The sequence below is a fragment of the Vespa mandarinia genome, chromosome 1 (assembly GCF_050613455.1).
Source record: "Vespa mandarinia isolate Hongniang chromosome 1, ASM5061345v1, whole genome shotgun sequence".
Lineage (NCBI taxonomy): Eukaryota > Metazoa > Arthropoda > Insecta > Hymenoptera > Vespidae > Vespa > Vespa mandarinia.
The window spans coordinates 11,134,743-11,150,000 of NC_140810.1; the positions used below are offsets into that span (position 1 = coordinate 11,134,743).

The following is a 15,258-nucleotide window of genomic DNA, read 5'->3' on the forward strand; positions in this document are numbered from 1 at the left end:
ATACTTTCCTTACAATATTGTTTACAATTATTATAATTTTATAATTATAGTTAAGGCCAATTAAAAAAAGAAAAAATAAACTAATAGATCATTTTACTTATTTAATAATAGAGTATAAATTTTATTTGATGTTGCAGGCACGTATTTATTATATTATTTACATTTATTTACATGTATTTTGATTTATTTTGGAAGAGATCTAATATTTGTTACATTGGCAGTATTTAAAGTATTTACTATTACTCTTTTTTTAAATTGGTAAAAAAATAAATTTGTTAACAATTTTTTTTCTTAAAATATTTTCGTATGTGATCTTTTTAATGAATTTGTTGCACTTGCATTATAATAATAAGAGAAGAATGAAATGTTTTTTTAAAGTAAAAAACATTTTATTATATAAAACATATAAATCTTAATTATCTATTTTCGTTTTACTATCAGTAATATCAGGAATAAATTTTTTATCTTTTGTTTTGGTACGTTTAAAACATAAATCAAATTCTGTTTTAAACATTTCTCTGTAATAACTTTCTTTTACAATATCACTTTCTGGAACACCTTCTTCCTGACATTTTAAAACATATGATTTATGCATTGTAGCAATACTCAACCTAGAATCTAGATAACTTTTTTCATTTCCGTCCTTAGGATTTATTGATCTTTCTATTGGGAATGATTTGATATGTTCACGAATTCTTTCTTTAACAGCTTCACTTTTTTTTGTCTTTGGCGTATGTCTTCCTCTTTGATCAGGTCCAATAATACCACCAGGAGAAGATCTTTTTTTATCCATTGCATGTCGTACGAATTTTTCAGATACCGAGAATGTACTTAAAAACATACATTTACAAACTGTTATAAAATCACCTCTTAAAAGTAAGGAGTAGGTAAATGTAACTTGTCTACGTTCTTCTGCTTTAATAGTTCCACGACAACGAGTTCTTTGTTTTGGTGATTCTTTTACAGAAAGTGCAATGTATTGCTTTCTTTGTTCCCATGTACATGTTTTCCAAAATACTTTATGCAATTCTTCTCGTGCTTGTTCGTCTATTTTTTTACTGCAATGCATACGACAATTGCATGGTGGTCCCATTGTTTTAGCTGGCACTATCTTTCCTACGTATGATAAAAAATTTATCAATTCTCTTGTACATTATAATTTATAATATCAATTATGTATAATTACCTCCAACTCCAACATACTGTTCTCCTCTTAATCTCGCATTCTTTTTAATATTTACTTTCCATCTTTCTGGGTGTTTAGCTCGTTGTATACTATTTTTATTCCTTTTTTCTGTTTTCGATTCTTTAGATTTCATAGGCTTTTTATTGTTAAGTTCTAATTCTTGTACAACATGTGAAGGTGATGGTATATCATCTAAAATACGTTCCATTACAAATGAATGTAAAATGATTATATAAAATTTATAATATTCTGTAATTATATCAATCTTAAAATATTTTATACTCAGTAATGGAAAGGTTGTTGTAGATGACATCTCTTGGTGTTCTGACAGTAAGTCTATTGAGGTAATAGGAGAATTTTTCCACCATTGTGCATTACTTGTTGTCTCAGTAAAATTAGTAGATTGAACTAATTCAAACAAAAATTTGTAATATAAAATAAAATAAATCTATTAAGATAGACATAGAGATATTTGTATATGTATATATATTATTTTCATATTTACAATAAGACGATTGGGTTTGTGGTTGTTGTTGGTTTAATTCCACTTGTTTATTATTCTCAAACCATTCCATTTCCTTTCTTGTGAGAGGCTCTGCTAATGGATCTATTTGTGCTAAGTTTTGATCTATTGTATCTTCCATTGTTTAGAATAATGCACATTTAAAATTGTTTGTAGACATCATATAAAAACATTCTAACCTGTTTTACTTAATGTAATTCATTCTTTCATATCTCTTAATTCTTATTGAAGACTTCATTTTTTATCAAAATTAAATTCAGAGATATAAATAAATAGAGGAAACTGTAATGTTATCCTTTCTCTTTTACTATTATTTAATTACATTTTAGGTTATGTTCTATTGAATTATGTTTTAAATTGCATTATAGTGATAATCAGGATATTGCTTTAAATCTACAAAATACAGTAGTTTTTTGTGCCATTGTACTGATTACAAAGTAAATTAATACGAATCTACATGCAAAAAGAATATCGTATATCACATATACAACTTCTATACATAAACGTCATTTACATTAACGAAGACTATTCATTTTAACATTGAAAATCTAATTTAGATTCATTTCCAGGTAATATAATTAGATCTATTTTATTTCATAAACAGAAATGTAAATTCTTGTAGAAATAAAATTTTGTTTTTTCTTGTTTTTCTAATTTAATAAATAATTAGCATTAGATTCTAATTGAGGTCGTATGAATTTAATTTATCCTTGATCGTTTGAATTATATATTAGCTTGCATCTTTTAATTATACAATTTATTATATAAATAAAATTAGATTTTAAAATAATAAATATCATTAGTATTCTTAAAATAATAAATATCATGAGTCTGAAAATATGTATATTTACAAGATTATTTAGAAAATAATTCACAGCATTGTCGTTAGTTGATGTGCCGCTAGAGGAGCGAAGTGATCTTGCTCAAAAATTCGATAATATTCGGCAGTATTCGAGAGTCTTCGAACGAAATGGTATGGGATTGTATGTTCTCCGTTAATTTGCCTTCGCACTTGTTAATATTGTGCTTTCGTATACATTTTATTTCTATTCTTTATTTAATATATTGCTTTTTAACAGAGTTTCGTACGATGATCATAATTTAACTATACATTTTGAATTCGTTCCGTTCTGCAGTTGATTTTTATGAGATTAAATTTGTCAATATATTACAATCAAAAACCAAATTATTCAATAATACTATTTTTATCAATAATATTTCTTTTAAGTTATCAACAGTAATAACACAACTTGCGATTTGTTTTTGTCTGATTTATCAATTTTTATTTGCCTTTAGATCGTTAGCATCGACAAATTTAATATGGCGCTTCTTTCATTTTTTAAAACAACTTTTCATGGAATAATTTGTTAGTATTTATAGTATTAACATTATTAGTATTAATATTATTAATATTAACATTATTTTAAGAAAAACCTTAAGATAAGTTGTTTTAGGATTAGCTTGTATAATATAGAGAGAAAAAATGAATATATTATCGTAAAGAATTTTTAAATGAATTTAAAGAATAAAATTTCTTCGATAGGAATTTGTTTGTAGCCATCTTCGAATTGAAATGCACATCGGTAATATACCGTTTGGTGGCATGTTTTTCTTTTTCTACATTGTTCTCAATCGGTATAAGATCAATGTAGATGTCTCCGTTCGTGCGTGTCATACGTTGTTTCTTTTTTTCAGAACGATGAACAGTGCGTGTAAACAAAGCTTCATCAAGTTACGACGAATCGTTTTACAAAGGTGACGTAATCAAGAGCTGACTCATGTCTATCCAATCTGAAGATCGTCGCGAGTTCGACGTCGAGCAGCGCCTTGGAACAAAAGCTAATTGACATTTTATAATAACCTACATCTCCGGTGAGTATTTTTTAGGTTATCACTTTCGTTTTTGCATCTTTACGAATTAAGATACCAATTTAGTATGTCCCGAGACAATTGTCACATAATTAGTACTATTATTTTCTTTTTAATCAACATGATTTCTAAGTTCGACGATTTATCATTGTTTAAAGTCGACGAGTTATCGAATTGATCAGCTGTTCGAGAAAACGTCGTACCTATCCTTCCCTTGATGAAATGCTATACATATACTCGTCGAACCCTGTACTTCGAATTTATTTTTATAATTTTTTTTCAAGTAGAAAATATATATATCATTCTCTATACAATTAAATTATTAATATTATTTGAGAAAATGATATCAATTTTTATATATTTGTTATTTTTTAAATAATAATATCCTTAGTCTTTTCTTAATTTGTGATGTAGTACGTGATGATGTACGAATTTTGTTATAATACGATACAATAGTTGAATAAAATTTAAGAAAGGAAATAAGTAAAATTTGATGAATATTCGTGAAATATTATAGAAAAAATTCGTAAAATTTGAAATCATTAAAAATCAAAGGAAGTACTTAATACCGCAAGAAAGAAAGAGAGAGCGCTCATATAGTACGCTCAATATAACTTTTACATTTATATTCAAGGACAATGACTGAAAAAGGTTTTGATTCTTTAGAAATCATGCTTATTTTCTCTTTCAAATAATATCTATTCAATAAATCTTGATTATAAGGTATATATAAAAGAATAGTATTATTTTACTTATTTTTGTTTATATAAGAATTTTGTCGTGTGTTAAATGCAAGATGTAATAAATTAATAAGAATAATCTAATTTGACATATATTGATTAAATTTCGTCGTCTTCATAACTCCTTCGATAGCTCAGTTGGTAGAGCGGTGGACTGTAGTTGGTATTAAACTTAAGAGAGACATCCATAGGTCGCTGGTTCAAATCCGGCTCGAAGGAAACTTTTTTTTTCCGAATACTCAAATATTTTTCATATATCATTCAAGTGATCAAGCGTTTTATTTATTCATAAACATTTTTAAATATTACTTGTATTTATTTTTTATAAAATCGATTATAGTCGATAAAATGCATATTTCACAAAATAATACAAAAAAAAAAAAAATAGATAGTTTGAAAGAAAATAACTACGATACTTTCCTATTTTCACATATTTATTTAACAAATATTACCATGTGTTACACGACTTTTTACGATTGCATATCCAATAGTTGCTGCCACCTGGAAGAATGTAGGCATATTAGATGCAGTTATCTCCGCAATGTGAGCGATAACGTGGCATTTCGTTTGCATGATCACTTAATAAGGGTATGATAATAACGTGTTTTTACTTGGAAATTTATCGGTAGATTTGTGAAGCATTTGTCGATGGATATTGATCTTAGATTTTTAAAGAGTTTCGTTCACTATATGTATATATATATATATATATATATACATATATATATATATCTTTATATATAATAATTTATTTAAAATTACATATAATCATGTTATTTAGCATGATTATTAATATATAATATAATTATAATACATAATTGGCATATATATTAAATAATATTTGATTACTTTTATATAACTATTATAAAATTTTATTAAATTTGATAATTTTTAATAAGGATCGAAAGTTCGATTACTAGTGATTATTTATCGGATATTTTACTGAAAAAAGGAAATATTAAGAAAAAAGATTTTACTCCTTAGGTTATCGAGCGTGGTATATACCTACATATAAGATATCGCATCGTAGGCTGCAGTATATATCCGCGTTAATTTATAGCCTGTCTTCTAATCGTCCTTTACCTGCACCATAATTTATTACTACTCTCCCCGTATTTATTGCTACCTCAAGCGCGCGAGAGTAGTATTATATGTACCAAATTGGTACATTGTGTGCTCGCCGATACACCCTCGATAAATTATTGCACAACGGAAGGTGTTACGCTTGATACCTAACCGATAACTTACGATCGCAGGAGCATACGTTTCGATTGTCTGATTTTCCCTCTCTCTTTCTTTCTTTTTCATTCTGTATCTCTTTTTACTTCTCGTTTTATCACATCATCGTAATCTTTGGTAACATGATCTTCTTGTTTGTTAACAAATTAACTGAACAAGAAAAGATGGTAGATGTAAGATCAATGATGATTTCTTTGGATTACGATCGTACACTGTATTTCTTGTAACATTTTAAATCAAATTAATAATGAAATGAATATAAATGTTGCGATAACATTATCGATTATAAATATATTTTTATAATTTTAGGTTTAATATCACGGTATCTAAATAATCTTGAATATTGAAGCTTATGTAACGAATTCGTCTGATAAAATTAACACGATAGACGATACCATAAATTCTATATGTAATATGATTATCGATCCATTTCAATCTTTATTATCTTTTATAATAAAAGTTATTTCTCGAGCTTTAAAAGGATAATTGTTTTTTAACATTTATAATATTTATTACTTTAGCAAGAATTACTTTTCTTCTTTCCAGTAAGAAATAGAAAACTTTTTTTGTGAATGAAGTGAAATTAAGAGAGAGAGAGAGAGTGAGAGAGAGAGAGAGGGAGAGAGAGAGAGAGAGAGAGAGAAAAGGGAATGCTGTTCTGATCGCGAAAAGACTATTCTTGAGAGTTTTTAAAATCATGAAATCTTAAAGAGTCGCTCCGAAGTTTAAAAAGCATCTTTAAAGTCTTGGAAAGCTCGGTTAGTACAACTAAAAATATAAGTTTAAATGTTGTGAAATGGGAAAATGATAAGAGAAAAAGAGCGATGGGATTTGTGAATTTATGAAAAAAAGAAGAATATCAAATCGTTAAATAGCCATTTAAAGTTTTCGAACAATATTCAAATGCAACGTGTAATAACGATACGACGTTATTATCGAATTATCGAAAATTGGCATTAACACGGCGCATTAATCCGAGAGTCCTGGTCGTCAAATATTTGTCCAACGTTGCGTCTAGGTTATTAGCATTTTCGGCCGGAAAATCGTCGCTCGTGGTTGTTCATCTCCTTCTGATCATTTGAATAACAATAGTAGTGCCCGTTTTGTGCCAGCCTAGCTAGCCCGTTTCTCCCAGTTCGAAATTGGTTTGAAAGCTGTGCATAGCTTCGTTGCAAACGCGAAGAAGGGGCAGTAGAATCAAGTTGGACAAATTGAACCGTTTTGCGCGCGTGGCTGCTCGTTTCTATCTCATCACGGAGACGCTACGAAACTTTTAACGCTCGATTACGTTCGTGACTACGATGTTATACGCTGGTTTCTCTCATTTACGGATTAACGAGCCTTAGAACAAATTACGATTCGTATCGGTCGTTTGAGTTCGTTAGTTCTTTTTTTATTTTCTTTTATTTTCTTTTTTTTCTTTTTTCTTTTATAGCTGCTCGAAAAATAAGAAAAGATGTATTCTTTTTTTTTACGGATTTTTATTTTTAACTTCGTAATGATATAAATAGATGAGCCAGAAGTTGTTATAGAAATATCTTTCAATAAGATATTTCTGCATAATGTATATCTTAAGATAAGTGGTTTTAATAAGATAGTATAGTGGTGTCAATTTTTGAAAGATATTAAAATTCGATTTATATATTATATATATTATGCATCAGCTAGAAGTTATAAAATAAAATCTACAATAAGATAATTGATCTTAATGGAATAATAAAATATTTATTTTTATTTTTTTTATGTATGTAAAATAGTTTAATTTATACATATTTAGTATATGTATATATAAGTATTTATTTATTACATATGAAATATTTTTTTTTCTCAAATGAATAATTTTATAACTGTAATAAATAATACAAATAATAAAAGTATAATTCGAAATTTGGTTATGGAAAAAAATTTTATTTCCTAAATTCCAATGTTTCTCGATCTTCTGATGCATGAATGATATCTGAAGCAATTTTTTACACTTTCCCAAACAATCGATGATAGAGCGAATGAAAAAATGTTTATTTCACCTTTCGAATCATAGAACGTCACATATAATCTAACGAATAACGTGAATGCTTAAGTACAAAAATATTTTTTTTAATCTTAATTGTCCGTCATGGTTGACTATACTAATAAAAAAAAATATAACAACTATAATAAATAAGATATTTTTAATAATAAAAGTTATCAGAGTTAACAATAATTGTTACAAATATATTTTGTTCAAAATGTGACGTTTTTCAATTTGAATTTGAATTGAATCAATAAAATCAACTTTTTTGATTCTTATTTTTTTATTACTTTTATTCACTATTTTAAAAATACCAAACTCCCAAATAAAATGTCGTATCAAACTGAAGTTGAGGATAATGGTAGGTGCTTCATCGACGCGGGTGCTAAATTTTGGTGACGATCGTTGGCAATGCGGGCTCGGTCGCGGATTTTTGCCAGTCGAACACGTATGAGCCACTCGACGTTCGAGCCGATCGCACGGCGACCACAAATTTTCTCGTTTCCACGATTATATCGCCCGTATCGCGACTACTGTCATTTATAGTGTGCTTACACGCATACATTACATTCTCGCACGTTTATTCCCATTAGTCGAAATCTCCCTAGGATTGGGAATCGTTAGGCCCTTTAATCCTGTTTCTGGTTTACACTTATATCTTTCAAACAGAAAATTGTTCAAAAAAATTGTTCGAGCACTTGAAAGAGGGTTCTAAACAATGTGCATATATATTTTTCCTTTTTCTTATACATCATCCATCAAGTCTTGGCATGCATGTTTTAACAAGGAATTTGTTCTGATAAAAAATTTGTTCTTGTGGTCTGTAATATTCACATAGTGTTTTCGTAATAATTACTTAGCTTTTTTATTTTGTCGTTGTTCAAATTTAATCTTTTTATCGAGGAGATTTTCAATAAATGAACATGAATGTATGTGAAATTTATTTAATTATATAGAAAATATTATAATATTATCAAAACATGTTGAGTGTCAAATCGATTTTATATATTTATGTAATATTTTCCGTAACTTTTTGTAGATATGAGATATAGAAAAAATTTATTATATATACCTTTTACAGGAAACTTTATTATTTATACCTTAGAAAGTATACTTGTAGTTTCCAAAATGTCACAAAAGTAATCTTAAAAATATTAGAATCGATTTTGCAGACCATCGGTAACACCCACGGTATTCAATGTATTGAAACTTAAAATATAATAGAAAAATATATAACTATTATTAAAAATAAAATGTTATGAATGAAAAAGGGCAGCTTTAGATAAATTGATGAATCATAAGAAGAAGAATCGGAAATTTTAATGCCGTTTTAAAAGAAGTGAGAAGCAAATAAATTATTTATTTTTTTGTAACGAAAGAGATTAAATTATCGTGAAGAATTAATTCGTTAACAGATTAAAGATATAAAATTTCTTTTACATATTTATTCAATTGTATTTCTTTTCTTTTTGTACTTATACTCTCCCGTTGGAAAATAAAATTATTTCTTTCTGACATAATGTTTTCATAAGTTTTAACACAAATAGTTTTCTTTTTTACTTAAAATTTAGAATGCAAATTTGCAAAAAATTTTAAAAGAAGAGAAGTGCAACGTAGTGCTATGTAGACAGCACGTGAACGTAAGTCTTGTCAAGGTAAATTTCTCGTTAAAACTCGTATGCAAGAACTTGTCGGAAAAATCCAATATCACACTCGAAATGTACGATCAATGCGTGTATATATATATATATATATGTATTTATGTACGTGTCTATCCACTTTAGCATCAAAATGATTGGATGGATTGACTTAAAATTTATATTAAAAATCATGTTGCATGTCACAAAGATCTACGAATAATTTTAACTCGATCTGATTTTCGATATCAAAATGATTCAAAGATTAAACAATCCATAACAAATTCCATATACATGTATGATCGAAATATTTCAAACTTTGAAACACATGAAAATAATGTCAGTTAATAACTTTTTTATCAGAGTAATCTATTCAAAATTTGTAGACTGAATGAAATATATTGTTGTTTAATATAAATCAGTTTTTCTCAACCTTTTTGTCGTGTGGGCTAATACATTTGTTCGTAATGGTACTACTACTCAAACGTTTATAAAATAAAATTTTGAAAAACCTGATAAATTGGAGTCGCTATATATTATTTTAAAGATACGAATATTATTGTGGTATTTTCGTGAACTTGCAAGAAAATTCTGTAAAAATTTTCTCGAAATTTTTTACAAATTTATCACTTTCCTCGCTTTGACGTAATGTAACAACTATTATATCAGGACCCATTGAATATTTAACGCTATCCGTAAATTAAGAAATGTTGTCCTATATGGTTGTATAGATCGTCTCAAAATTTTTACCAAAATACAATTATGGTTTAAGAAAGTTTTATCCTAAATTTTGATTATGTTTGACTTACAATTTTAAAATAATGAACAACTCAAATCAGGCTCGTACTCAGAAATGTGTTCATGTTTTAATTCATTCTATCATACAATTTTCGTCGAGTAACAAGGACAAAGAATAGAATGTATGAACAAAAAAGAGACAAGGAAAGAGAGAGATAGAGATAGATAGATAGATAAATAGAAAGAGTGAGAGAGAGAGAGAGAGAGAGAGAGAGAGAGAGAGAGAGAGAGAGAGAGAGAAACAAAGAGAAGAATCGTTCAATCGCTAGGTAAAACGCGATCCGTTTGATTCCGCTCTAGTCATTTCAAACGACGTATCCCGTTACCGTCAACGAAATTCTGCGTTGAAACTTTGAGCGTAAACTATTCGATAGGTGTCACGCAATAACTCCTTCCTATCTGCTGATTCGTTTGACTGCCGATTCGAGCACGCGCAGCCACAAATTTCATCGTTTGTCCATTTCCATCGGACGTAAAATAGACATGAACAACAATCGGGAACGGGGTTGGTTGCCATCTGAATCTCCGTGACTTTGTCATAAATTTTCATTTATCTCTCGGATAACCGCACACTCATTATCATTTTTCGCTTGTCATGTATGGTCAACGCGATACTCACGATTTTGATCGATTCGTGTGGTATAAATCCCAGTAGGGATTTCATAAATTCATAGCGTCATGGAAATAGTGGTAAATAAACTGTCAGAATTGTATAAACGTGCTAACTTGTTTCTATTAGAAAATATAATGTTATATTTTAGTATGATCAATGACATAAAACATATGAGATGACCTTTAATAGGATAAAATATTTATTGAATTATTTTTACATTTTAATGAATTCATTTTTGTTAAATATCATCTGTTCGTAAAATTTGATTAATTAAATGATTTAAGATTAAATTAAGATTTAATATGTCTCTCAGACTTAAAGAATGTTTAAATAAATCGAATGAAATAGGAAAAAATCATAGATTAAGACATTATTGATATTAGTATTAACTAATATGATTATCAAAAATCATTAATGTTGCAGCGACCGTAAACAATCTATAAAAAAAAGGAATAAAAATAAATAAAAACAGAAAATTCAAAGAATCACTCTAATGGATATGAAAAAATTTTAAAGAAAATATTACTTTGAAAATTTTCCAAAGCATGTATTTAATTAGCGTATTTAATTATATAAAAAGCATTATTTTATAAAGTACATATTTATTTATCTATATTTGCTTTTTATATATGTCAAGTCGTGAAAAAAAATTGTATTACTTCAAAATATCACAGATTCTAAATTAGTATCTCTATTCAAATTGAAGCATTAGTACGATCAGAAGTTCTTTTTAAAAAATCTATAAAATCAAATTGAAAAAACTACATAAACATAAATTCATAAAAAAGTATCACAATGGCATTGATTGCATTGATTGTTCTAGAAATGATTTATGAACGATGTTATTCTTTCTTGGTATGAAAGATTTTGATAGTAGTTGGTCTTTCTGTTCAAGGACAGTATCGCGGATGTTGATTTACGAGTATGCCACGTCGGCTTCGTCGTACTCGTTGAAAGATATTATTTACGTTGAGATTCGGTTGGAGAGCGAGACGCCTCTATACTCGATTCCTAGGTACATGAATTATGGAGACACCAATGTTGTGTACGTAGAAACTCCCTGAGGGTAGGTGCTGCCTCGTGTCGCCAAACTCTGTCGAGTTCTGCTATTAGTTCTCTCTATTGAAAGGCCAGTTTGTTATACTTGCACGATTACTGCATATAGAGAGTCGCTATGTTAATATCCTCCGACTGGTAACTTACGAGAATCCATCGTTCGAGATGTGCACTCGAGTAATAACTATGACCAGCTTACATATCTCTCTCTTTCTCTCTCTCTCTCTCTCTCTCTCTCTCTCTCTCTCTCTCTCTCTCTCTCGGTCTGTCTGTCTGTCTGTCTATCTGTCTCTTCAAGAGTTATGGTTCATTCCGTACATTTCAATGAAGTAAATCTTGCAATGATAAACTAAATCCCTTTATCAGATTTATGTATGATATTCAATCGATTTCTCTATGTATTACTCAAGTGAGATAGCTTTAAATAGTCAATTTTATTATCGTTACTTGAAAGATTTATTTGTATCTATTGATAAAGGACCGTGCAAGAAATTTTTTAATCACGTATTAGATCTTCATATTTTTTGATAATATAATAATAAGTATAGGTAATAAATAAATTAATTTAAATAATAATTTCTAATAATATAATACTATGAATAATAAAACTAACCCATCGTAAGTCTATCGTAAAAATGATAAGTTATAGTCAAGTTATAGTATGTATGTTCGAATAAAGATCTCACGAATGCGGTTGTGGGATAAGTGACAAAGAAATATGTATGTAAGGGGTACAAAGTTTTATGGCTTTATCGATGCTATCTCAGAGTCACTCGCCCGTTATTCTTTACTCAGACGGGAAGTGCGATTATAATGCATTCTTTAAACGCGATATTATTTCCGTTATGCTTTATTATTTTGCGATAGTTAGATAATGTTTTCGTAGCAAATTTACGAAAATTTAGTTAAGATTTTAGTCACGCTGAAGTGTTCGAAAATAGTAATCGTTTTATTTCGTAGAAAATCGTGACAACTTTTCAATTATCGTGGTGGAGAGAGGGGAGAGAGAGAGGGGGCAGAGAGAGAGGGGGGAGAAAGAGAGGAGACACATTTCGTAGGTTAACCTCAAGTTTAAAACATATAATTTCATAATTGGATCAACACTTCAGTGATGAAAGGGTTACTTCGAGTTCTCATTTATGATTTACATTCATTTATGAATCTCATACAAAATACATTTTGAGCACGTGGAAAAGTTAAACAAGCATCTAGCAACCGTATGATTTGTCGTTTTGATACATACACATGTATTATACATTCGTACGCATACGTGTTTGTATGCCAATATAGTTCTATGTATCTTCTACGAAAAGTACGTATGTATCTTCTACGAACATAAATCAGAAGTTTTTTAATGATAAGTAGCTTCTACGTGAAAATCTCTAAAGTGCACGCGTACCCATATATCTACATATTGTGTTGTTTTAATTGTAAATTCATACAAATTCTGCTGTAATATTAAATGAAATAAAAAAGAGACTAGCATGAATTTTCCAATAACTTTTTCGTGATTGTCAAATCAAAATATTCTTCGGATTGATGAATTTATTTTTTATTACTTTGTCTTATAACCATGTAAAGATCGTGATTGATCTATTAGATACATGTAAAGACTTGTTTTTCAAGGCACGACTTATGTTTTTTATTCTATTAAAACATGAAATATTGATATCTCATTTAAATATAAATCATAAATATTTCAATGAAAATAAATATTTTCCATAGTGTTATAATTTTTATTTTTTGCAAGACTTTACTAATATATTTTTTGATTGATCTGTATCTTTCCAATATATTTAGATACCATAGAAAATTTTTTATACCGACTGCTTTCTCTGTAAGAAGACGGAATGAAGTCACATGTAATCTTTTAATCGATCATGTATCGATGTTGTTACTGTATAACTTCCTTTAGCGACTTACGATATATAATGAGAGACTGACAAATGTAGTTAAGATTTCTTCTTTTATTCATTGATTTCAATAATGTTGATACCTAAGTTATCCTAATGTATGGTATTCTAAAGAAACGTTGTAAATCCTTTTTTATACACAGATAATACTGTATATAAACGACTCATAGACAGTACGAAGATCAATGCAGAAACATCTGCGCAAAGATTATTAATGACTAAGCTTTTATCAGCATACATACATATCTATGTAAATACTTTTATATGTATTAGTATACGAGTAGATGACCTCTCTCGATTCATTCTAACAGACTTTAACAACCGAGGAAGCTTATGGTAAGCTGAAAAATGTCTCTTACCACTTGTACACGTTATATTCTCATATTAAATCTAATCCCCAGCTTTCTGTTCCGAGCCATTAATTTTAACCGGTCGTTAGATAAATAAAATTCGAGTTAATTACAAGCAACGATATTTCGTTTAACGATCATAAGAGATAACGATCAATAATCTTAAACAATAACGTTGAGTCATTATTTTGTTTATTAAGTTAAAATTCAGGAAATATATTAGTTCGTTATGTTTTTGTTTGTATTCATAAGATATTCTAAGTGAATTATTATGCGTTAATATAGATTTGAAAATATCTTGGAACTTAAAATCGATAGTGCAAGTTATTCTTATATTTGAATTGGGAAAGGGAAAAGGAGGGCTTAAGATGTTAAGGGTTCTTAACAAGATTTAGGAAAATACAAAAGGAACTTAAACTATTGAAAAAAATTCTTTTGTAGTTTTAATAAGGAAGGATTACCAATTCCTAAATTCAGAAGATTATAAAACTTTGGGGATATTCAATTTTTTTTTGCTTGCGAACCAAATCTTAAATGAATTATTTTATTTTTTCAATTTATGATTCGTACAATTTCATAATAAATGTTACAAAACAGCAAACGTATGATACAAATCCAAAAGTTTTTGATTGTTAATAAACAAAATTCATACATTACAATAAACTTTGTATTTGTATTAAAAAAAAAATATTACACTGCTTCATATTTATGTAAGTAATATAAAAAATACAACTTTTTGTTAATTTTATGAACAATTGACAAATCTTTTATCAAATGATAGTCCTAAGTAAAAGAAGTCACTTTTTTCTATCTTTTAAAATTTGCTAATTATTGGAAAATGGCTGAATTTTCAAGTATCGATTTTATTCCTTAGAGTGAATTTGAACAGCAAAAGAGAATTGTGTAATACATATACATATATATATATATATATATATATATATATATATATATATATATATCTACATATCCACAAAGTTTCATAATTTTCTAAATTTCCAATTTGGATATCTTTCCTTGTAAAATTTCAAGTTATTTTTTATAGAGAACTATATTACACATACATATACATACACACATATGTATATATATATATATATATATATATATATATACATATATACATACATACATACATACATACATATGTATATATAGAAATTCAATGAAAGAAGGAAACAAAACAAGGAAACTTAAAGACGAAATGGTCGAGGAATAAGTAAGATAAGTGTTCTTTTATTGTGTTATATTATTGTGTTCTTTTATATGTTATATTTTAGTAATTCTTTTCTTTAAAATAAACATATTCTTTCACATAGTTCAAAG

The 15,258-nt window shown here is 28.0% G+C and overlaps 3 protein-coding genes and 1 non-coding gene across 4 annotated transcripts in view; 3 read left to right on the top strand and 1 right to left on the bottom strand.

Moving 5' to 3' along the window:
- Window positions 1–141: 141 nt before the first annotated feature.
- On the bottom strand, window positions 142–2,236 carry LOC118445735 (uncharacterized). The gene is made up of 4 exons (XM_035875536.2): window positions 1,692–2,236; window positions 1,469–1,594; window positions 1,187–1,378; window positions 142–1,116 (listed from the first exon to the last, which is right to left on the bottom strand). Exons 1-4 carry the CDS (start codon window positions 1,828–1,830, stop codon window positions 413–415), a joined length of 1,161 nt encoding a protein of 386 aa, XP_035731429.1. The 5' UTR covers window positions 1,831–2,236; the 3' UTR covers window positions 142–412.
- Window positions 2,237–3,440: 1,204 nt separating this feature from the next.
- Window positions 3,441–15,258, top strand: part of LOC118445687 (von Hippel-Lindau disease tumor suppressor-like) — a 76,727-nt gene continuing 64,909 nt past the window's right edge. Inside the window, exon 1 of the mRNA XM_085662206.1 lies at window positions 3,441–3,581. The gene's annotated coding sequence lies outside the window, so the exon portion shown is untranslated. The remainder of the gene's footprint in view (window positions 3,582–15,258) is intronic.
- PH4alphaEFB (prolyl 4-hydroxylase subunit alpha-1) overlaps window positions 3,442–15,258 on the top strand; it is a 309,837-nt gene continuing 298,020 nt past the window's right edge. Inside the window, exon 1 of the mRNA XM_035875411.2 lies at window positions 3,442–3,581. The gene's annotated coding sequence lies outside the window, so the exon portion shown is untranslated. The remainder of the gene's footprint in view (window positions 3,582–15,258) is intronic.
- On the top strand, window positions 4,442–4,537 carry TRNAY-GUA (transfer RNA tyrosine (anticodon GUA)). Its single transcript has 2 exons — window positions 4,442–4,478; window positions 4,502–4,537. It is a non-coding gene; the product is annotated as a tRNA-Tyr (tRNA).

Coding starts and splice junctions, on each gene's coding strand:
- LOC118445735 (XM_035875536.2), bottom strand. CDS start 1,830: ATGGAAGATACAATAGATCAAAACTTAGCACAAATAGATCCATTAGCA. Junction 1,595..1,691: donor ACAAACCCAATCGTCTTATT/GTAAATATGAAA, acceptor TGTTTGAATTAG/TTCAATCTACTAATTTTACT. Junction 1,117..1,186: donor ACAGTATGTTGGAGTTGGAG/GTAATTATACAT, acceptor TATCATACGTAG/GAAAGATAGTGCCAGCTAAA.